General features: G+C 34.1%; 1 protein-coding gene across 3 annotated transcripts in view; it reads right to left on the bottom strand.

Annotated features, from left to right (window-relative positions):
• EPHA5 (EPH receptor A5) overlaps positions 1-23,277 on the bottom strand; it is a 345,686-nt gene that overhangs the window by 303,389 nt on the left and 19,020 nt on the right. For all 3 annotated transcript variants that reach the window (XM_042936273.1, XM_042936274.1, XM_042936272.1), the window contains exon 2: positions 8,955-9,019. In XM_042936273.1, coding sequence (XP_042792207.1) covers positions 8,955-9,019 — 65 coding nt within the window. The remainder of the gene's footprint in view (positions 1-8,954; positions 9,020-23,277) is intronic.

Here is a 23,277-nt window from a genome sequence, read left to right as displayed (position 1 = left end):
TATATTTGTGAGTATCCTTATAATGTGGGAAAGTGTTTTGAGAGCCTCGAAAAAAGAAAATATTTGCAATATTTTATAGTTACTTTGAACACATAAACAATGTAATACCAAATAAATAAATAATACATGCATGTCTCAAACTCACTTTGCAGGAATATACTGTGACTATTGCTAATTCATTCAATTTAATTGCACATATCAAAGACTAAATACATTTGTCTCATATGCCAAGGCAGAGCTGGACATTTTAAAGAACTTTCTTCATAATTGCTAAGTTTCCATGTGGGAAATCTAAATGCAAAATTGTGCTTCTTCTAAACTTCAGTGTATGCTTAATGACTATCTTGAATTCCTTAAATTATTTATCTTAATTACCATACGGGTTGGGTGTTCTTTTTGTTTTCTAAAAAATAATGAATACAAAGCTACTTTGGAACAGGATTGTTCTTCATTATACTGGCATTTGCATTATATAGTATAATATCCATTCCCTTTAGAATTATTTTCTATCACTGTCCAAATAAAGTGCTTTTCTATATCCACTAATGTGTTCTTTTTTACCCACTTCAGCATTACATTAATCTTTATTAGCCTCTCCATGCTCAGTGTGGGCCTCAATGCTTGTCATTATCTTTCCTCTCCTTCAGTGGAAAGCAAAGCCAAAATAAAATTCTGGCAAAATCTACCGTGATCATAACCAAGATACAAGAGATTATCAGCGCTCAAATATTTCTCTTCATCCTTCACTTTTCATTTTTGGAAAGGTAAATCACACAACAAAACCCCCATATATCCTTTTGGAAAAAAATCTGTGTATCAGAATAGAAAACCCAGTTTAAGTTTTTCTTGATTCAAGTGAATCCACATACAACACTAATAATGTATTCACAGTCCAATTTGAATCATCTGAATTTGAGTCATTTTCAACTTCACAAGTAAATACACGGGTTCTCTAGCTCAAAGAAATCAGAAAATAGAACAAAGTGACACTAAAACAACAAAAGGCACAAACTCCTGTTTTTGAAGTGTCTTGTATGGAAGACTATTTTGTTCTTTCTCCCCCAGGCAGAGAGCAGGTTACTGTTTGTCTTTTAGTACAAATATGATTTAATCTGAAATCTTTCTCAAATGAGTAAATTATTGTAAATGATCCTAATAACCCCTATGATCAGCATAAGAAAGGATTTTACAATAATGTTTACCTTACTTGACTGAAAAAAAGACAGCAAAAATAAAAGAAGAGCTTCAGGACAATTCAGAGGTGATACCCAGGGGAATGTAATGGCTTGCCAATTGTGTGCTACAGGAAGTACAGAGAATTCAGTGGGGAAATGGCAGGTTCCACCAAAGCAAAGGAGGCAGGTGTACCTTGTGATCTTTTGTAACCACAATATATGGGAAGAAAGAGCAACAGTGGAATTTCTGAGAAGTAAGAGCATAATCTGCTCTAAACAAACATCATGACCATTAATTTTATTCTCATAAGTATAAGCCTTGAAAACACTTGCTAAAATTTTTTAGGAAACAATGTTGTTTACAGCTATGCCTACACTATATAGATTAATCAATATTAAATGTTCCAGAATATGACAAAAATAAATGTAATGTAATTAGAAGGGAGCAAAATACACCTTCAGGGTGTGTATAAATAGGCTGATGAAGCTATGGATACAAGACTGATGATTTAAGAGAAGAAAAAAGAGAGAGAGAGAGAGAGAGAGAGAAAACTTAAGTGAGAAAAGAGTTTCAGCCGAATCATTCAACCAGAAAATTGGGATAAATGTATTGCTATGAAGATTGCTCATCTATTCTAAATACTTTCATAATTTTAATTGGAATGGGATTTATATACAACATAACTTTTACCTTTAAAGAAAAATACTTACGTTCTTAAAGGTTTTGCTTATCTTTTTCTAAAGTCTAGTTGTGAAATTTTCCACTATACGTGCCATTTACTGGGAAAGTGAAGATTTGCAGAAATGGAGTTCTTAAAATTATGGGACAGTGTTAATTCCAAAATTCCTAAATTGGGCATCAAAAAATAGAGGGACATTTTATGATAATAATATATCACTATCAAATCACAAAAAGACACGGAGGAACCTTAAATGCATCTTGCTAAGTGAAGGAAGCCAATGTGAATAGGCTATATACTGTGTGATTCCAACTACACGGCATTCTGGAAATGGAGACTGTAAAGAGATCAGTATTTGCCAGGGACTAGAAAGGAAAGAGAGAGGATGGGAGCAAGGAATGAAGAAGTGGAACAGAGGGGATATTTAGAGCAGTGAAATCATTCCTTATGATACTGTAATGGTACATACATATCCTTGTATATTTGTCAAAACCAACAGAATGTAAAACAAAAAAGAGTGAACCTTAATAAAAACTATTTTATGCTGAGGTTCTCAAACTTTTATATTACTCATTTGAGAAAGATTTCAGATTAAATCATATTTGTACTAAAAGAGAGACAGTAACCTGCTCTCTGCCTGGGGGAGAGAGAGCCCCCATGTGGGGCTTTAACCCATGAACTTGGAGATCATGACCTGAGCCAAAGTCAGACGCTTAACCGACTGAGCCACCCAGGCATCTCAAGGTACGAAAATTCTTAAAGTCTACTGACTTCATCCGATAAAGTCAAATGCCAAAGTGACAGGTGAGTGGTTATTGCATTTAACTACCAAAATGTTGCTTTCTGGCTATATTTGAAAATAGCAATGGAGAAGCAGCTTTTAATTCAGCCAGCATCTCTCTATTGTTTTGATAGTTTACGAATCAAGTGGTGCATCAAAATACATTATTTTATCTTAAAAACAACACTGCAAGACAGATAACGTTCCTACCTAACATTTAGGAAAGCTAAGGTTCACAGAAGCCTCAAAACCACTAGTGAATTACAAGTATAGCTAGAAGTTAAGTTAATTCATCTTTTTAGCTACCTGTTTGTATAATTATACATATATATATATATATATACATATGTATAATTATGTATATATATACACACACAATATAACAAATGCAACTTATACTTTTGAGCACCTATGTGCTATACATTTTGTCAAATACTTATGACCTGGCAATGAACAGAATGCAACCCACTCTGGCCCATTTAAAAATGTTTAAGGTGAATTTTCTCTTCAGCATCAATTCCTCTTTTATATAAACTAGAAATCTGGGAACCATCCAGAACCTAGTCATATCTCTGGAGACCTAACTGTTTGGAAGACTTCGCCTCTGGTTTAAAATAATCAGTCTCGTGGAATACCTGGGCTTGAAATAGATTTAGTCTCTTACCAGCTGCTTAACCTTGGGCAATTCACTTACCCTTACTGAGCCTCATTTTCCTCATCTACAAGAAGAATACTAAGTACCATTCTTGCATCGCCATTGTTAGTATTAAATGAATTTATGTACATGCAAAAGTACTTTTTCATGGGAAGACAATTAGAAACAGTGATATGATACCACATGTGCCAAAGGCAATACAGGTGGTCTTCCCAGTGCAGTACAAACTATCAGAGTGACCTTGAGCAAATACTGTCACCTCTCTGCCACTTTTGCACACTACAGAAAGAAAAGATAAGACTAGAAATTATTTCATGTACCTCATTGGTCTCACGCTTTGGTTACTCATTCTATAAATAATAATGTTGCCTCAAGATCCAAGACTTCAGGGACTTTTGTTTTCTTCAGTGCTCTACCCCCAGGGCCTACAAGAGTCACTGACACATACTAAGTGCCCAATACATTTCTGTTGAGTGAATGAATGAATGAATGAATGAATGCAGAAAATTTGTGTTTGCATAAAAGCAAACCTTGCTACAGCATAGTATTTCTAGGTATGTCCAGAATAAAAAATCGAAGGAAAATTCAATTAACTACCATGAGGTATGTGTGCATGATACAAGTGCATGCATGCGCGCACACACACATACACACACACACACACACAGTCTCTCTCATATACAGTGGCTAAATTTGGGCACATGCTGAAGCCCAAATTCAAATGATGTGTCTTGATTAAGGTAAAGTACTCAAAATCTATTAAGAAACTATCTCAGCATGTAATAATCATAGATTTTTTTTAAAAAAAAATATGAAATAAAAGAAAATCCTGATGATTTTACACTCTAAAATAGTGCCAGGGTGCCTGAGTGGCTCAGTCCATTAAGCATCCTACTCGATTTCAGCTCAGGTCACGATCTCATCATATAGGGCCCTAGGTAGGACTCAGTGCTGACAGTGCAGAGCCTGCTTAGGATTCTGTCTCCCTCTCTTTCTGCTCCACTCCAGCTCCCCACGCTCACTCTCACTGTCTCTCAAAATAAAAAAAAGTATTTATTTTGAGAGAGAGAGAGAGTGTGTGAGCATGGGAAAGGCAGAGAAAGAGACAGAGAGAGAGAGAGGGAGAGAGAGAATCCTAACCAGGCTCCACACTGTCAGCACAGGGCCTGACGCGGGGCTCAAACTCATGAACTGTGAGATCATGACCTGAGCCAAAACCAAGATCTGGACACCTAACCAGCTGAACCACTCAGGTGCCACAAAATAATTAAATAAACTAAAAAAATAAAATAAAATAAAACATATAAAATGAAATAAAATAAAATAAAATAAAATAAAATAAAATAAAATAGTGCTAACATTACAGACTGAGTACTTAAATGAGTAAAGAGTATGAGATGGAAATTGATTCAAATAAGATAATTTTCGTACAGTCACAAAACAGCAGCCTTTACTCAGATTTGAGCTATTGAGGTCATAGAAAGCTGCTAGTTCCAGCATTCTGAAACTTCCAGCTAAACAGAGAAGCTAAACAGAGAAGCTGGACATTCAGATTTCGTATGAAATCTCCCAATCTTTAAGTGCTGGCAATGAATTCAAGTGGATATATTTATATGGAAAAACAAACAAAAACCTTTTAGATATCTTGGTATGATAAAACTAGAAATGCAATAGAAGGTCAAAGGAAAAATATTTACTGAGAGCCATCACTGTGCAAAATTCTACTTTCAGTTCTAATTTTAAATCTTTATGCAAAACTATATCGCAGTAACTTATGCTCCATTTTATAAATTTAAAAACAATAAACTAAGTTATCCTTCCAATACATGTTTATTGAACTTCTCTTATATGTCAGGACCTGAGCCAACTTGTAGAAACACTGTAGAGTAGTAAATATGAGATCCCTAGAAGTATCCCAGGAGCTGACAAGCATAGAAGTGTCATGGGAGCCGGGCGCCTGGTGGCTTAGTCGGGTAAGCTTCCGACTTTGGCTCAGGTTGTGATCTCATGGCTTGTGGGCCCGAGCCCCGCGTCGGGCTCTGTGCTGACAGCCCAGAGCCTGAGGCCTGCTTCAGACTCTGTGTCTCCTTCTGTCTCTGCCCCTCCCCAACATGTGTTCTGTCTCTTTCTGTCTTTCAAAAATAAATAAATGTAAAAAAAAAATTCAGAAGTGTCATGGGAGCAATGATTGTTTCTTTTTTTTTTAATTTTTTTTAACATTTATTCATTTCTGAGAGACAGAGACAGAGCATGAGCTGGAAGGGGCAGAGAGAGAGACACAGAGTCTGAAGCAGGCTCCAGAGTCTGAGCTGTCAGCACAGAGCCTGACGTGAGGCTCGAACTCAGGAGCTAACTCAGGAACTGTGAGATCATGACCTGAACCGAAGCTGGATCCAGGTGCCCCAGAAATGATTGCTTCTAACAAGCGTATGGAACATGTGCATGACTTTAATTTCTCCTAAATACTTGCCTAGTTCTTAGGTGCAGATTTGGGGTAAATAGATAAAATATTCATTCCTAAGGTCTGAAGTTCAGGAAAATGTTCTGGAAAAAAAAAAAGAATATTCTTATTTACTTAGTATCATAAAGGCTTTCAGAATGGTGGAGCTCTAAGTTAGATCAAATCAAGACAGCCGTATAAGAGCAGTCTTCCAGGAAGCTATCAGATCAAATAATGACAATTCCCCAGGATCGAGTCTTTGAAGAATTTCTGGTCCCACTCTGCACTCTAGTGCCTGCTAGCCTGCTGCTTTTTACCTTGACAGCAGGTTTTTGGTTTTTCAATGCTACTTCACAGCTAGAGAGGAAGGAAAGGACATAAGGCACATCAAAATGCTAAAGCCATTAAAAGAAAAAAAAAGAAATATCAACTTCCAAATAATAAAAAAAAAATTAACTTAATTCAACCTTTAAAACAATCTTAAATCTTAAAGCTAGTGCAGTTCTAACAAGTTGCAGTCATTTTTCTTGAATAGATGTTTCCTGTATTGCTCCAAGACCAGTTAATTTCCAGAGTCCTGGAAAATAGATTCTGACAATGTTTGCCAGTTATCTCACAGCTTTTACGGAGGAGAATATTTGTAGAGGCCCTTACTCCACAGTTTTTGATGACATTGCTTGGATGATCTATATGTCACCTAGAATTGTGTTGCTTATCTAATCATAAATGGAACAGCCAGAGCGCCTGGATGGGCAGTCGGTTAAGCATCAGACTCTTGGTTTCCGCTCAGGTCATGATCTCATGAGTGGTGAGATTGAGCCCCTGGATCCAGCTGACATTTCAGAACCTGCTTGGATTCTCTCTCTCCCTCTCTCTCCGCCCCTCCCCCACTTGCATGTGTGTGCTATCAAAATAAACAAACTTTAGGAAAAAACAGCAAAATCAACACTATAATAATGATAATGGAAAGAAAAAGAAAGCACAAAGTAGTCAGAATGACTGGAAAGAGCTCATTCTGAATATAAAAGGACTATGTTTTTATAAAGGATACAGTAGTGTTTTATACAAAATTCATGTACAAAATTGAATAATTCCCCCCCCAATTTTTAGCTGCAAAAGCAACTACAAATCAGATTTATCCTTAAACATGCAGTTTGCCAAACCTTTTCTGAGTAACTTCTGAACAGAAAGAGGACACACACAAAACTACATTCAAAGGGAATATGACATATTTTCTCAGGCTGTTAAAAAAATAACTTCAACCCCACCTATCAGCTACCTTCTCAATTTAAAATATTTATGCAATAAATCATTTTTGGTATGCGAAAAAATGCAGAGTACAAAATATACCTATAGGTTTTCATCCAGCCATCTACTTGTATAGGGGTGACCATAGATGAAAGAAAGAAAATAATTCTAGATGAGAGGTGGGAGGAAGAAAACAGAAAAGAAGAAGGAAGAACATAAGAAAGATAAAAGAGATACAGACTAAGAATATATACCACTACTTGGTACTGGCTGTATCTGGGTGTTACTATTCTTTTTCTTTTTAACTTATATTTACGTCCTAATATCTTAACAATCTGCTAATACGACTTTATTTATAGTATATCTCTAAATGCAGCCATAATTTTTAACAAGCAAAAAGAAATACTATGCTTTTTTAATTGTTAATATATTTTAATGCTTATTTATTTATTTTGGGAGAGAGAGTGCAAGCAAGGGAGGGACAGAGAGAAGGAGAGAGAGAATCCCAAGCAGACTTGCACTGTCAGTGCAGAGCCCAATGCGGGGGATGGAATTCATAAACTGTGAGATCATGACCTGAACCTAAATCAAAAGTTGGATGCTCAGCTGACTGTACCACCCAGGCACCCCAGAAGTATCATCTTAATGAAAGAAGAGAAACCACACTGAGATTAAGATGTTAGCATACAAATGATTATGATTTCAAACAATTAATACTACTTGTTTTACCTCCATAATAACTCTCTGTGTAAAGGGCTGAATAACATACCTGATTTTCTCATCAAGTTAAAAAAAAAATCAAGTTTTAGGGGCGCCTGGGTGGCTCAGTCGGTTGAGGGTCCGACTTCAGCTCAGGTCACGATCTCACGGTCTGTGAGTTCGAGCCCCGTGTCGGGCTCTGGGCTGATGGCTCAGAGCCTGGAGCTTGCTTCCGATTCTGTGTCTCCCTCTCTCTCTGCCCCTCCCCCATTCGTGCTCTGTCTCTCTCAGTCTCAAAAATAAATAAACATTAAAAAAAAATTTAAAAAAAATCAAGTTTTAGCTATTTGGGTTATGGTAATATTCGATTACTTAATTAAACTTAAATTAACCTTTAAGTCACATGAACTATTATTAGTGTGAATAATATTCTAAATTAATTACATATATACACTATACTATACAGTTTTAAGTATCCAAATTGTTTAAATTATTTTCTCAAAATTCAGTATTGAAATATATTATTTGTGTTTGCTACAAAATGACTGTATACTGAATCTGGACAGTTTTAGTTTGAAAATTATGGAATAGTTAAATGTTTAAGTTATTAGATAATAAAAATCTCTCAAAATCTAAATTGTTTTTAATGTAATAGTCAATTAATACAGTTAATATTTTCTGCAAAATATGATTTTATGTCACAATATGTTACACATTCATTTTCTATCTGATAATAAAGATGTATTTTTAATTGAGCAGAAGATAATTCAATACTTTTTCATATAATCTATGCATTAAGATTGTTAGTATAAATACACGAACAAGCATATTGTTTTAAAAATGGCTTACCTAATTTTTACCCAAAACATTTTATTTCTAATGTACACCAGTAAAATAAATTACTAATAAAAACAACTTCTGGTTATAAAAATCTTCCAATGAAGCACCTTTTCTGAAAGCTTTCACTGAAGAAAAATTCAAGAATTGAAAGAAAACCTGTGACTGATGACAGACTTGACAGTCTGAGGCACTTTTAATCTTTGTAAAATTTAAAGGAATTTCTTACAATATTTTTATTCCCTAATATAGCGAATGAAATACAATATAAAGTGCATTTGATCAACACTGGTAATTGATATGTTAACTTTTATTTCCTATTCAATATAACCAGGATAATAGCAAATCAAAATATCTCCAGTGAATTTTTGTGTATGACATTTAACAAGATGTCTACTCAGGTAGTTTAAGTTGTAGGGAAAATTTTATAAAGGCTTACCCCATTTTTTGGAAAAGCAATCCATCCCAAGTCCCCCATGACAGTACGTGAATCCAATAAATTCACTGAAAGAAAAAGAATACAAAACTGAGTCAAATGTATAAAAAAGCATCACTATTTTCATAGTGTTATTAAGAGTGCATATTTCTTACATAAATGGAGTTAGATTAAGTATTCATTATGATGAATACAAGAGTGATAATTCAGTGAAAACATTATTTGAATGCAAGAGAATAAGTGATTTTGAATAAACATTTGGAAAACAATTACAGAAAATATAAACAAGTCATTACTCTACGTGCTCTTTTTTGTCAAACAAGGATAAAGGAAAAGAACTGGTAATAAGAAAAAGAAAAAAATGAAGGTCCACAGAAAACCGTATAAAGACCAAGCCACTTCTTTAATGGCTCTAAATTCGGGGATTAAGCTGCCATAACTTTGTGACTAAACATACTGTATTTTAATGTTATAAAGCAATTAACAAATAATTTACATTAAATAAAAATAAGCTATTCCCAAGCTTGTAAGATTTTTTCGTGATATTAACTGAAATCTGTAATCCAAATTGCAAATTAAATTAAGAAATAAATCTACACACCTTTAACCAATCCAAGAAAATTATAGTAGCTTTCAGAGTTGTTGCTATAGCTAACTGTCCACTGCATTCCCCAAAATATCAGCTACTTACAAATAACCATAGTCTAAAATGTGCTTCTTATAGAACTATCAACTACATTTTTGAAATGCAGACCTCAATTATGGCTGGATTTCCTAAATTTCGGGGAACTCCAAGAATAAAAGTCTTTTTTTTAATTATATGAAATTTATTGTCAAATTAGTTTCAATATCATCATTCCAAAAGGAAGCCACGAAACAGTATGTACATACACGTGCACCCACACTCATCCACATACACACACAGTGTTTATATTTCAACAGGCTTGCCTATTCTTCTCTCCCCCTAAATTAAACTTAATTAAGGATACTGAACAGTCAAACTGCTTCAGACCTGGATCACAGATCATTATCTTTTCAGCCTATTATGCCTAACCCAAATGATCTACGTAGCCCAACATGCAGCTAAACCACTTTGAATGAGCATGGCATATGGACCCAAAAGGAAAACAACTGGGTTAATCCTAGTTGGAGGTACTAAAGCTTCTTTAAACTACATTCAAGAACCACTATGTTGAAATGCCATCAATTCTAAAAAAAAGATTCTATCTGTAGTATAAAGCTGGAGTAGTAAAGTAGTAATAGTTGATAGGTTGGAAAATGTGTTACAATACTCCTATAAGAAAATTTAAGGTAAAATTATTACAATCAAGGACATTAGGATCATAAGTTAAATTAAAAAAATTAGGTACTGTAGAAATTATGTGCATTTAAGCCTTATTATCCATTGATTTATTTCATATAACATTTGCAAACATGTATATCTTATATGCTAATTTAATAGTCTCTAATAATAGTAGTAATATAAAGATAAATCTAAAGTTTTAAGTTCTAGAAAACACAGATATACACTCAATACCACATATATATGAAAACCTTTTATGATGTGTATGTATTTAATAAACTTGTCTATTTCCCTCATTAGGTTCTGAGCTCTTTAAAAATCCATGCCTATAGAATGTCTATCATCTTTAGGCTACACATATAGTGGCTTTAGAGAATAATAAAACAATTTGTTGGATTATTCTTTTTTAGAAGAAATTGGCCTAGCTGAAAAACTATTGTTTCAAACAGTAAAGACAATAAACAAACCAAAACTGTTCCATTACCCACTGACCTTGCAAATACACCAGCCATCCCACTAAATCTAATTTTTTAGTTACATCCATACTCTTTTTATTCTATTGTTGGCTTTTCTAGTCTCCATGGGAATAAAGCTACATTAAACTTAAATGTCCTTGTCCTCATTTTAGTTTTTCTGGGACACTAGGGCTATGTCTAGACATGACTAAATACCAGGGGAGTACAGAACCTAAATCATTATGTTTATTCATCCTTATGATTCATTTGATTCACCTTTGATATTGAGCAGCAGTGTATCTGTGTAGACCTGATAAAGTAGAGCAAATCAGCAAGCTAAAGGCCTTCTACTACGATGGCAGTCGAACTGAACTTAATCCTGTGGTGGCAAACTGATGTGAATAGGAATTCTAGGAATTCCTAACTAGCCTGCCAGGAGAAACACAGCATTCCTTATAGACCTCTTAATAACATGTGGATCTTCAAATATTCATTATTAACAACACATTTCCAGATGTCTTTCTAAAATTTAGTTCCTTTCGCTTGAATTAACTTTAACCTGAATCACTATTCTTTTTTTTTTTTTGGCTTAAAAGGTATATGTGTGTGAAATTAAATGAATAAATTCAAAATACTAGGTAGGCTGTTAATACAATGTATTAGGTGCTTTCAACATTGGAATACATTACCAAACACATGAGAATACCCATCATAGGAATGCACATTATCTTTCTTATGAAGACTTTGTCAAAACTTTTTCTTCAGATAAATAGACACATATGTCACTTCCTACTACTGTTTAAAACTGTTTTTTCTTTTTGAAACAGATGTTTTCATAAAATTCACAATGTTAAGAAGATACTTATACATATGATTACAAAATTGGAAATTGAAAAAAGGGTAAAATTAGATGTTTCAGGCAATTACTTGCAGGTTGATATATCATAATTTTGTTCATATAATTCAGAGGAAATTGGAATTTGATGCCTCAGGAAAAATAATTAAAATTATAGCTAGATAGGTAGATAGAGATATTTACATGAAGATAGAAATATAGATATATATAGAGAGAGATGTAGAGATTATATAAATGTAGAGATACAGAATGTTAGCTCTCTACAAAATCTCCCAAGTTTTACACATGCTGTTTTAGCTGTCTCAGATGCCCTTTCCGCCATTTGAATTTCTAAGCTCTTCATTTGTCCAATAACACATATTTCAGGAACTGTTTTCTCCCAGAAGCCATCCTAGTCCTCTTTCCTAAACCTAGGTAAGCTATTATTACTGAATCTTCTATTAGCACCCAATTATTAGCTCCAAAACACTGAATATACGGAATTGTACTGTTGCCTTAAAGGAATACCACGTTTGACTCATGCCTCTGAACCTAGCTTGCACTCAGAACAGCTGAATAGCTGTTTGTCTTATTAATGAATCATTTGGTCAGTGGGCAGATCAGGAGGGTGTGTCTGAATCAACATACACCAGTGATTCTCAACATGGGCATCCAATAATATCTGGAGACATTCCTGATTGTCATAACTGGAGGGTGGGAGGAATATTTGCTACTGGCTTTTCATGGGAAGAAACCAGGTATGCAGCTAAGCATTTCTTAATGCACAGCAAAACTTTCCCCACTCCCCAGTAAGTAATTATGTGGCTTAAATTTCACTAGTGCCAAAGTTAAGAAACCCTGGTATACACCTATGATGCTACCAGAAAATCTCTACTTTCACATTCTTTGACCAGTAGTACAGCAGTAACATGATATTCATTAATAGAAGTTAGCACATTTGGATGCGTTCCTTATAAATTAAAACTAAGGAAATAAGAGTAAAAAAAATTGAAGTCTTATTTAAGGGGAAATAGATTGTTCTTATTACCCAACACCCTTAAATTATTCTTCACATAACTAATATAACTGTTATTACAAGTGTTCTTATTTATCCTCTAATAATTTCCCAACATTTATGATGGCATGCATGAAAAAACACTATGACACTGATATTATTAATGCCTCCATTTCCCCCACTACTTAAGCTAGTTACATAAAAAACAGAAGTTTAGACATAGAATATACATAAATGTGAATTTTCAGAACTTCATTACCCAATCTCATTACCGAATTTATTAAAAGGGGAGATTGGCAGTAATGGAGCACAGTCACTAAGTATCTTCTGTGCAACAATTACAGTAATTAAATTGTTCTGAACAGTATATATGCTTGTTGTAAATTGCAATGAATACACAATGAGTATTGATCTTCATTGTACAACTTAATTAAAACTTGTCTGGGAGAAGCCACTAATGAATATAATTAGAGGGAATGTTTGATACCACAGTTACTCCGGGAGACATTAATTAGATATCAGAAATTTTATGGAAAATGTTTTTATTCTATTATTTATATTTTAAAATAAAGCTACACTATTAGACTGAAAGACAGTCTTCAAGGTCATTTCCCTCAGCCATTATATAATTACAATGAAGATGGGCATATTGGTTGGTATTCTCATCAGTAATTAAGAAGGCTGATTCTCCAGGAGAAATAACTCTTCAGGGGTCAATGAGTATATAGTCTATTACAAATTCCTAAAGTTAATATAGGGAGAAAAAAGACTCACTACTGTAAGAACTTTTTAATAAGTAAAAATAAGTTAACTGTCCAACCAAATAACAGATTATAATGATTATAATTGAAATTAACTCAAACTAATCTTAAGCATGCTTTAATTTCATTACTACACACTAATAATTTTAATGCTTTCTTTCACAAACAGAAAGCTTTTAAAGAATTTACTTCCAGAAAAGCCAGAGAGTTGCTAACTCATTCTTTTGGTTGCGATTCAAGGGCGGGGAAAAGAAAGGATAGAATGAGTAAATTGGAATATGTATAAGAAGATTCCTAAGTTTTCAACTTCACACACTGTAACAATTAAAGATTAATTTGAGTCAATAATTCAAATATGCTCTTCAATAATCATAACTTTCAAATATTCATAACTTTCCATATATCGTTCTGATTCCATATTTTTCTCCTTAATATCTTGCTAATATTAGTCATAAAATGTGGAAAAAATTTATTGGATTCTCCAGGAACACACTGGGATGAAGGTGTTTTGAAACTTTAAAGAGTTAAAAGACAGCTCAAGGGGGACCGTAGGTGGGTCATTCGATTAAATGTCCAACTTTGGCTCAGGGCATGATCTCATGGTTTGTTGAGTTCAAGCCGCACATCAGGCTCTGCACTGAGAGTGTGGTGCCTGCTTGGGACTCTCTCTCTCTCTCTCTCTCTCTCTCTCTCTATCCCCCCCACTCCCTCTGTCCCTCCCCCGCTCGTGTGCATGTGCTCTCTTTCTCTCAAATTAAACAAATTTTACAAAAAGACAGCTCTAGGACACTCAATCCCAGCACCATCAGTGTTCAAGGCCTTGAGAGAATCTGTGATCCTTATAAAATAAAGACCCAGAAGCATATTCTTACTCGTATATTGTTTCTGTCTTTCCCGTGATCTTTACATAAACATAATTGTAATGGTATTGGGACCTCCACTACAGTATAAAGATAGAATACTTTGGATTAGTAGCAGATAAAATAGCATTCTCTTTCTTTGAAAGCATTGACTCAAAGCCCCATTGCATACAGTAGAATTTTGATAGATGCTTATTTATTGATTTCCATTTAACAATATCAGAAAAGCTACTGGATTCAATTATAGCACACATTTTACTGATCTGCGGGAACAAACCCCAGATGTACAGCTGTCCAGCCTCTCTCCATGGTCCCATTCAGCACAGATGTGATTTCTTGCTTCCAGGCTAAATTTTATAATTTGACAACTGCTGCAGGGAACAAAGAACAGTTGACAATATGACTGCAGGGAAAGAGTACATGTGTTTCCCATTGGAAAACTTAATTTGTAAATTTGGTAAAAATTATGTTATAAGTTTAGAAGTGTTATGTAGATTTCTGGGATCCCTTTACTTGAAGGCAAAATTCCATAACCAACAGTATTTCTGCAGACAACAAATGGGAGATTTTTTTTTTTTTTTAATTCTGAGCAACCCATGTGCACAATCTTTTCCAGGAAAAAAAAATGAAAGAATATGGAGAAAGGAATTTATTCAGTGCATACTATGCGTCAGATATTGTATCAAATAACTTCCATTGAATCTTCCCAATAAACCTATAGGCTCACTACGAACACTGACAGCTTGCAGTCTCATTCAGAGCCCAGCAGGGAAATCAAGGAAAGAAGAAAGCATCAAGTAATACTTAAAGTCTTCATGACAAACTACAAGCCCTGATTATGGATTCTCACAAACAAGTTCCTTACTTAAAACCTGGATGTAAGATACTTTGATTACAACCATCTACCTCCATGGACATTCAAGGGCCATGAACTAAACCCTAATTATGAATGAACATACTTTATTTGTACATAAAGTATGGCTAGTGAACACTGCTTGAGAAAAATATCATAATCATGTATATATAAACATATATATGTGTGTGTATATATATGCATAATTATATATTATATATATATATGTATATATATATATACATATATATATATAATTAACTAACAGTGGCCTCAAGCCATCAACATTACCTAATAAGTCTATTGTCTTTGGGAAATCAGTTCTGTCATAAATTAAATTACTTTGTAAAGTTTTAGTTAAAATGTTAAAAATAAATCTCATATTCTCTTCCAGCTAATGCCCTCATCTAAATTCAAATTATTAAATGAGTTGTCAACACTCCTATCTATTTCTGCATATCCTCTTCATTCTTCTCCTAATCCACTGTAATTTGGATTCAAACCCGCTATTTTTACCAAAACTTCTGTTACCAAGTTTATTTGTGATAATCACATAGCTCTGAGTTCCTAATTTGGCAGTATTTGGCCATGACCCCCAGGGACAAACTCTCTCATCTTTTATCTTCAGGGACAATATATTTCTGTGACTTTCTTCTACTTGTCTAGCTACTTCTTTCCATTATAAGCTACTGTTCCTGTACTTACCTTCAAACCTTGGCTTTGATTAATACTCTATTTTTCTGGACTGATTACACTTCTCATTCTATACCAATGATTCTTGCCTAAGATATAAGAAAGGAATAAAAATAAAAGAAGAAGCAAAAGAATTTGGAAAGAACAAGTGTCTTGGTACCACTCCATACATACTGAATTAGACTGTTTAGAATGGAAAATGATTGGTAAATTTTTTTGTTGATTGTTTGCTTGCTTTAATAGTCATATTAGCATATGTCCTAACATAAGGACCCATGTAGAGAGGCTCATGAATTGCTGTCTTCAGTTACAATGTAGATGTTGATGATCCTCGCAAATCCATATATTTTGTCTATTTCTTTCTCCTTAAATCCCGATCAATTTATAAAGCTGCCTACTGGCTTTCAACACATTTATGATATCCAGTCATCCCCAAATGCACAAAGTATCTTCCCTGCACAACAACAAGCAAACATCTCCTGCTATGTTCCCTAGTTCAGTGAATGCAATGTCAAAAAACTACTTGTTCTATCCAGAATTCAGTGAGTAATCTTTGTCTCCCTTTACCTTTACTCCCCCAGCAAATCAGTGACCAAATCCCACCCATTCCAACTATATCCTGTATCTAACTCTCTAAACTGCCTGTTCTGTTTCCTTCCACAGCATAACCATTCTAGCCAAATTCATGCCATAATTTTTCACTTGAAAAATATCTTAACTGGTGTCTTAGTAGAAAGGCATGATCCCTAACAATTTCCTCAAAACATTGCTTTCAGAAAGATCTTTCTAGGCAACTAATACGATCGTGTCACTCCCCTACTTCAAACCTTATCGTTATGTTTCATTTTTTAATACAAGTCCTTCCAGGGTTGGTCTCCATTTTCCTCTCCAGTTTCATTCAGGCTTTTCCCTCCTTTATTTTCCACAATTTGGCAATCCCCAACTTATTTTCAGTTCCATTATGTGGTTTCACTATTGATTCAGTTCTGTCCAATGAGCTCTGAAGGAGACCTGAAGCCAAGGGAGTTTTGGAGAAGAAAATATTAGAAAAGGAAACTCCTGGCTGCTTTGAAAGTTGCTGGGTATGGGTGTGTTTCCTGGATCTGATGCAGCCATCTACAGAAAATAAGGAGAATCAGCAGGAGAGCAAAACCTACAGATTAAGGTTGGCAGAATGAAGGGTTGGGAAGTATCTGGTTCCAAATTATATCATAGAGTAGCTAATCCATCTAAATTTGAAACTTGCTTCTCTTAGGACTTTCTGTTATGTCAGAAAAAAATCAATTTTGTTGCTTAATCCACTGAGGAAGTGATTTGCTGTTATTTGCAGAGGAAGACATCCTTACTGATACAATTGCTAAGTGGCAGAATTTGAAGGCAAACTCCAGTCTCTTTTATTCCAGGGTCTGCTCTTCTTCTATCCTGTCTTGGTACCTCTAATATTCTACTAACGGAATTCCAATAGTATTTCCAAATGAGTGACTTAAGCTCAGATTATTTATCTTTGAAATGATATCTAAAATGAGCTTCGTTCCCTTAAATCTTAATATATTATGCTTAATTGTTGACTACAAAGCATGACTGTTGCCTTTAATGGTTTCAAAATATTTTCATTTCTATTGATTTTGTTATTTTTCTTTTTCTTCATTTTGTTTCAAAATATTTTTCATATGGTAGGGAGAAGTGTTAGCCACTGCTCTTTGTACACTAAGCAGTAGGATTTCATACTAAGAAGCATAAAACTCTGAAGGAAGCATAAAACAATCAGAAATGTATACTAAAACCTTCTGAATTGTTAATATATTCTGAAATTGTAAATTCATGGAGATGGCAAGGAGGAATTCAGAATTAGTATCCACTGTTAGTCCATACAAAGTTTTTAGGCAAAGGTAACACTGAGATCCATTGACAGCTAAATTATGACTAATGAGCAGTCTGCTACATTCACAGGACACATGGCATGAAAAGAGCAAAACCATATGGTTTTCAGCAGCTACCTTGTCAGGTGTGGTAACCAAACTTGTCAAATCTTACATATTGTTTTCATTCTAAAGAGAAAAGTCAACATTAGATGACATAACAGGCTTGAAAATCATCACATCACAAAATACACTCATTTAGTAGCTGCTCAGTTCCACACCACACTGTGTATATATGAAGCTGTTCCTTACAAAATAGCATAAATCTTTAACAGTTGAAATAAATGTGCTTATTCACAATTCACTTTTTGAATGGTTCACCGCACAGAGAATATTCATTAATTCTATGGTTCTGATTTGCTACTATGTAAGCTTGTGGAAATGATTTTACTTTGAGGGACTCAATTTTCATATCTTTAATATCAGTGATTGAAACTAATAAAGTTATATGTGTCTGTGCTTAATATATGTTGTATCACTTAGTCTTAGCAATGATCCTTTGGTATGTTTTTCCCCCATTTTTCAGATAAGGAAATTGAAGTGGAGAAAAGTTAAATAAGGCAGTGGTCCAAGGTCCCAGAGCTAATAAGCACACAGCTGGAATATAAATCCAAGCCTTATCTAACTCCAAAGCTCTTGCTCTTGCTTCTATATCACACTTGCCCGATGTTGGACTTGCTGAATCCAAAGGTTTACTCCTTTGAAACTCTTAACTCTTATACCTCAATGAGTTTTATTAGATCAATGAATTCTGAATAATATGTTACAGAAGCCAGCATCTACCATAACATTCTAATAGTACTGTATATAAGATGGAAACCTTCAGATATATTAATCCAAACAGAAAAATCATTAGTTTTTCCTGGGCTAAATCACAGTTTAGTATCAAATTTCCAACAAGATTCAAGTTAGTTACAAGATTCCTGAAAACCAAAGGGTGAGCAACAAAATCATTATGAACTCTCTTTTCTTAATTTTTAATTTTGCTATTCATTATGCTTTGCACATGTTAACTGGGGGCAAAACAGAGCATATATTTGTCCAAGTATACTTTGTCCTTAGATGCCAAAAAGCACATAAAAACAGAATGTTAAATATATGCAAAGCTGATTCTTTGTTTTGGATGCATCCTTACCCCAGTCCCTAATTATCCCTAATGCTTGACTGAAATCCCACAAACTGCAAAACAATCTATATAATCATTAGCTTTCAAGCCTTCAGGGTAGGATAAATGATGATTGAATCTGAACATGAACTAAAACAGGAACTTGCACAAAATCACAGAATGCATTTTAAGGTGATGGCATTTCCAAAAAAAATGAGTAAAAACTTGGGTAGCCCAGTAGCCCTTTTTGTAAAATGAGAAGTGACCCAAATTTTTGCTGTCAGCTGAAGTCATTATGCTCATTATCAGTGTTATAGTTCAGTTAAAATTTAATTCCGATGTAAACCCTACATAATAATTCTTTATTACCTAAAATATTTTTAAAAACCTATATACTAAAAAAATGGGTGGGTAGTGATTTATCATGAAAAACCAGTCAAAATGTACAGCAATACAGACATAAGTATGAACAAATATTCTGCCCAATAACATTAGGTGGCTGAATATAAACAGTTCAGTACCCAGCCCTAATTACCCATCTCGAAATAGCTGGCAGCATTCAAGACAACAGGAAAGTAATTTTTAAGTTAGTTTATTAAATACAGTGAGTTCTATATCTTATAGGATGTTAAGATTGATGATCTAATAGCAGTTATGCTTGCCCAGTTAACCTGGTGCCTAAACTCTACTTTTTTAAATCAAAATGTAACCTCAGTACTTGGCTATTTCTCCTTTTACAAAGTAAAAAAAAGGAAAAGGAGAAAAAGAAATAAAGCAAAGGTACTTTCACTTTTCTGTGGTATTGTCAAAGATGCTTTCTTTGCCTATTAATTATTTACTTTCTTTCTCCTTCCTTGGTATTGGATTCTTACCAATAAGAATCCAATTGCTGAGTTTGGACTAGCGATGTGTCTAGTACCAGACAATGGGTCACGTATGGCATTAACAAAAAATGATAATCATGTCTTTATTATCTTAGCCTCTGTTGAATCTGGTAGCCTTGTTATGTAGATCCAGCTAATGAGATATAAACAGAAATCTGCTTTCCAGTCTGGAAATGTTTTGTTGTCTAGCTGAAGGAATAGTGCAGCTGAGATGATTCTTGGCTCTTCTCTTTCTCTTCTTGTTCTGAACTGGATGTGATGTTTGGAGATGTATCATCCTTCTTGCAATGATGAGGCAATAAGCTTGAGAGTAAGGCCAAAAAAACCCATCAATGATTCCAGTCCCGACATCATTAAACACTGAACCCAAATCACCAAATTTCTACCCTGAAACTTCTTTCCCAGACATATGAAAGACAAGCCCCCTACATCTAAGTCACTATTGAACTTTTTTTTTCTGTTCCCTGCAACCTAATTCAATCCTACATAATACAGATAATATATGAGCAATTGTGGAAAAAGTATAGCTCACTGCCTTAACTTCTATTTCAATTCTATGGAATATGGCACCATCAATGAGTGAGGGTTCACTCGTTCAACAAATATTTATTTAACACCTATTTAAGTACCCAGAACTGTCCTAGGTCCTAGGATACATCAGTGAAGAAAACAGGTAATATCTTGCTGATTGTTCAGAGTTCTCATTGCTTGGTCCTGAGACTAGACTTTTGCTTGAATGTACATTACTTGTGAAATAATCCTCCTATGTCCCCTGAGTCAGACTCTTTTTTATGTATACATATATACGTGTATATGTATATATATACATATATATGTGTGTATATATATATATATGTATATATATATATATATAATGTTTTGAAACACATTCAAAATGAGTATAGTATTTTTTTAAATGTAAAGGGGGTATTAACCATACACCTGGAGGATCAGTCCTGATATCAATGGCTCTATCATGTACTATATAACAAACTATACTTAGAATATCTTTTTCGTTTGCATTTTTGTATTTGCTTTATAACTCTCTAAAGTATCTATCTTATATTTCCTTATTGTATATAGTGTTATCTGAATTCTAATATACATCACCTTCAGCCTTAGCACATTTTTATACTTTTCTTTTTGAGATTAATAATAAAAAACACATTTATATAGCATTTTCTGAGTGTTAGTCATTTACATGTGTCATCTGTATCTATCTACATATATATATTTATATATTTATATCTATATTTACATATATAAAGATTTTATTATTTTTTAAAAGTGTGATGTTTCTATAATCAGCAGTAGGATCATTTATAGCGCTCTTTAGGAATGTAAATCCACTGGCTCCTTCTAAAACCTACAAAATTAGGATATTAGGTGGAGCCCAGGAAACTGCATCTTAGAAAATCCCCACCATGCAAGTGATTCTTATATTCAATTCAAGTCAGACAACATTAGAACTGGGCTATGCTCTGTTCAGTATGGCAAATCTACCTATCACACAGTTGGATGCTGCGGCAATATCAAATTGCCATAAGTCTGGAAAAGGTAACTCTTGATCTTTGTACTGATACCACTGCAGGCTGACATCACCCAGGCCACACATTTAACTTTGAGTAGCTCTGTTCTATGTGAGGCTTTCTAACAAGAGTCAGAATTTATCTAGAGATAAATTCTATAGCTTCCCAGGTTCTAAACTCAGAGATTTCCAAAGAACTTTAATGAATTTTCATCAGTAAGTCTAGGAGGGTCCAAGACATGGTATATTTAACAATGTTTTGAGGTTGTGATGAGCACCTATAGGTTAGGATACTAAGTTTGAACTCTTGGTTCAAACTAAACCTGACTACATATTATAATTTGTTTTTCAGTTAGTCTGTCAGAAAGCTACAAGTCAGGATCATAGCATACTGATCTTCTATGCAACTTTCCTTTTATATTTTAACATAGCGGTCTTCATACTCAATTCAACATGGCCCTGTGGTTCTAAAGAGATGTCTCAGAGGCACAAACAGATAAAAAGAGGGAGAGGTGAAAACACAGCCAAGAAACCCAACAACTCTGTTATTATCTGCTTCACATACTGAGCTTCCACAGTGACTTCTTTTGAATGAGTTTCTACGGCTTAAAAAAAAAAAAAGAGTTTGAAAACCATTACTAATATGGTGTCCTTGGCTTTCAACAGTGACTTACATAAGAACCTATTAAATGCAAATCAGTTCTCTGTATTTTGAAAAATTGTTAAGACTATTCTTCGTGCATTGTTCAATACCCCCAAACACAAATACCACTGTGACCAGCTTCTCTCAAATCCCAGAGTCAGGAAAAAAAATGTTTTTTGGTTTTTGGTTTTTGGGTTTTTTTTTTTGCTGATATAAATGGACAAGTTTTCTACCAGGAAATGACAGCCATCTAACAGAAAGTTGTACTTAAATATTTCTTTTTCAATTGCTTTAGCACTGATGATAGTGAGATTTTCTTAATAGAAGCTTTCCATGTCTCTATATACATTGCTTATATTTGTGTGATTACTATATTATTTTCTTATGAAACATGTGATTTTTGAAATAAAACATGATTCTTTCATTGGAAATGGTATTACAATGGTATGCACAAATAAAGTATAAATCATAATACAAAGTACATTCATATATATACAACCTCTAGCATAGTGGGTGGAACAAAGAGCTTCAGCATCAAACACACCTGACTCCTATCCTGTCAATTCATTTTCTGTGTAACTCAATGCATGTTACTTGATTTCTCTCAAACCCAATCTCTTACCAACAAACTGGGAATAATGATATCCAGTTCATGAGGTTTCTGAGAATTAAAGATTATGAGGCAATAGCATTTATCATTATTATCCTTCCCATCTAGAGAAGGAATCACTTCAAAGATTTCTCAGCTAAATATAACACAATATCCACCCCCTGATATTTCTGATATATATTTTAGAATAAATAAATATATGTCCAAAAGGGATAGTTCATTAAATATACTAACTAGACACTGGTTAGAATTAAATACACTAACCAAACATTAACCGAGCTCTACTTAAAAAGCCACTCATCATTACATTTTAAACTTTCTCCCTTAAGTTTATTTTTTAATGTCATTCTACTCACATGGTTATATTATCCATTTTACTACTATATTAAGAATTCTTACCAAGTTCTAAATCTAAACTGCTTCATAAAGTAAGTGACAGTCTAAATAATCCAGGAAATCTAGAACAAATGAAAGAGTAAATCTATCCCCTCCCAAGAAATTTAAACCATTAAGAAACAGATGTTTTATATTAATTGTTTTTCTAGAGGTAAAAATACATCATGCTTAAAGCAGAAAAAATTATTTTAGTTGGCGGATAGTGGCTCAGGTCATATGAATTCTGAGAATTTCTCATAAGAAAGAATGGAGTGGGGGGAGAAGCAACAGCAGATGAAAGCACAAAGAGACAGAGGCCACAAGATACCTACTAATTATTTTCTAGTCGTGTTCTAATTAGTAGAACTTTCTTCTCATTGATATTTTTTGGTAAACTTAAAGTATTGTACTGCCAAATTTCTTGTTGTTAACTTGTTTGGGTTGGCAAAATCATACAATCCTTGTCAACTTCTTAGTTTAGAAAAGA

This window comes from Panthera leo, chromosome B1 (assembly GCF_018350215.1).
Source record: "Panthera leo isolate Ple1 chromosome B1, P.leo_Ple1_pat1.1, whole genome shotgun sequence".
Classification (NCBI taxonomy): Eukaryota; Metazoa; Chordata; class Mammalia; order Carnivora; family Felidae; genus Panthera; species Panthera leo.
The sequence above is the reverse complement of the archived record's forward strand: the minus strand, read 5'-3'. Positions and strand labels throughout refer to the sequence as shown.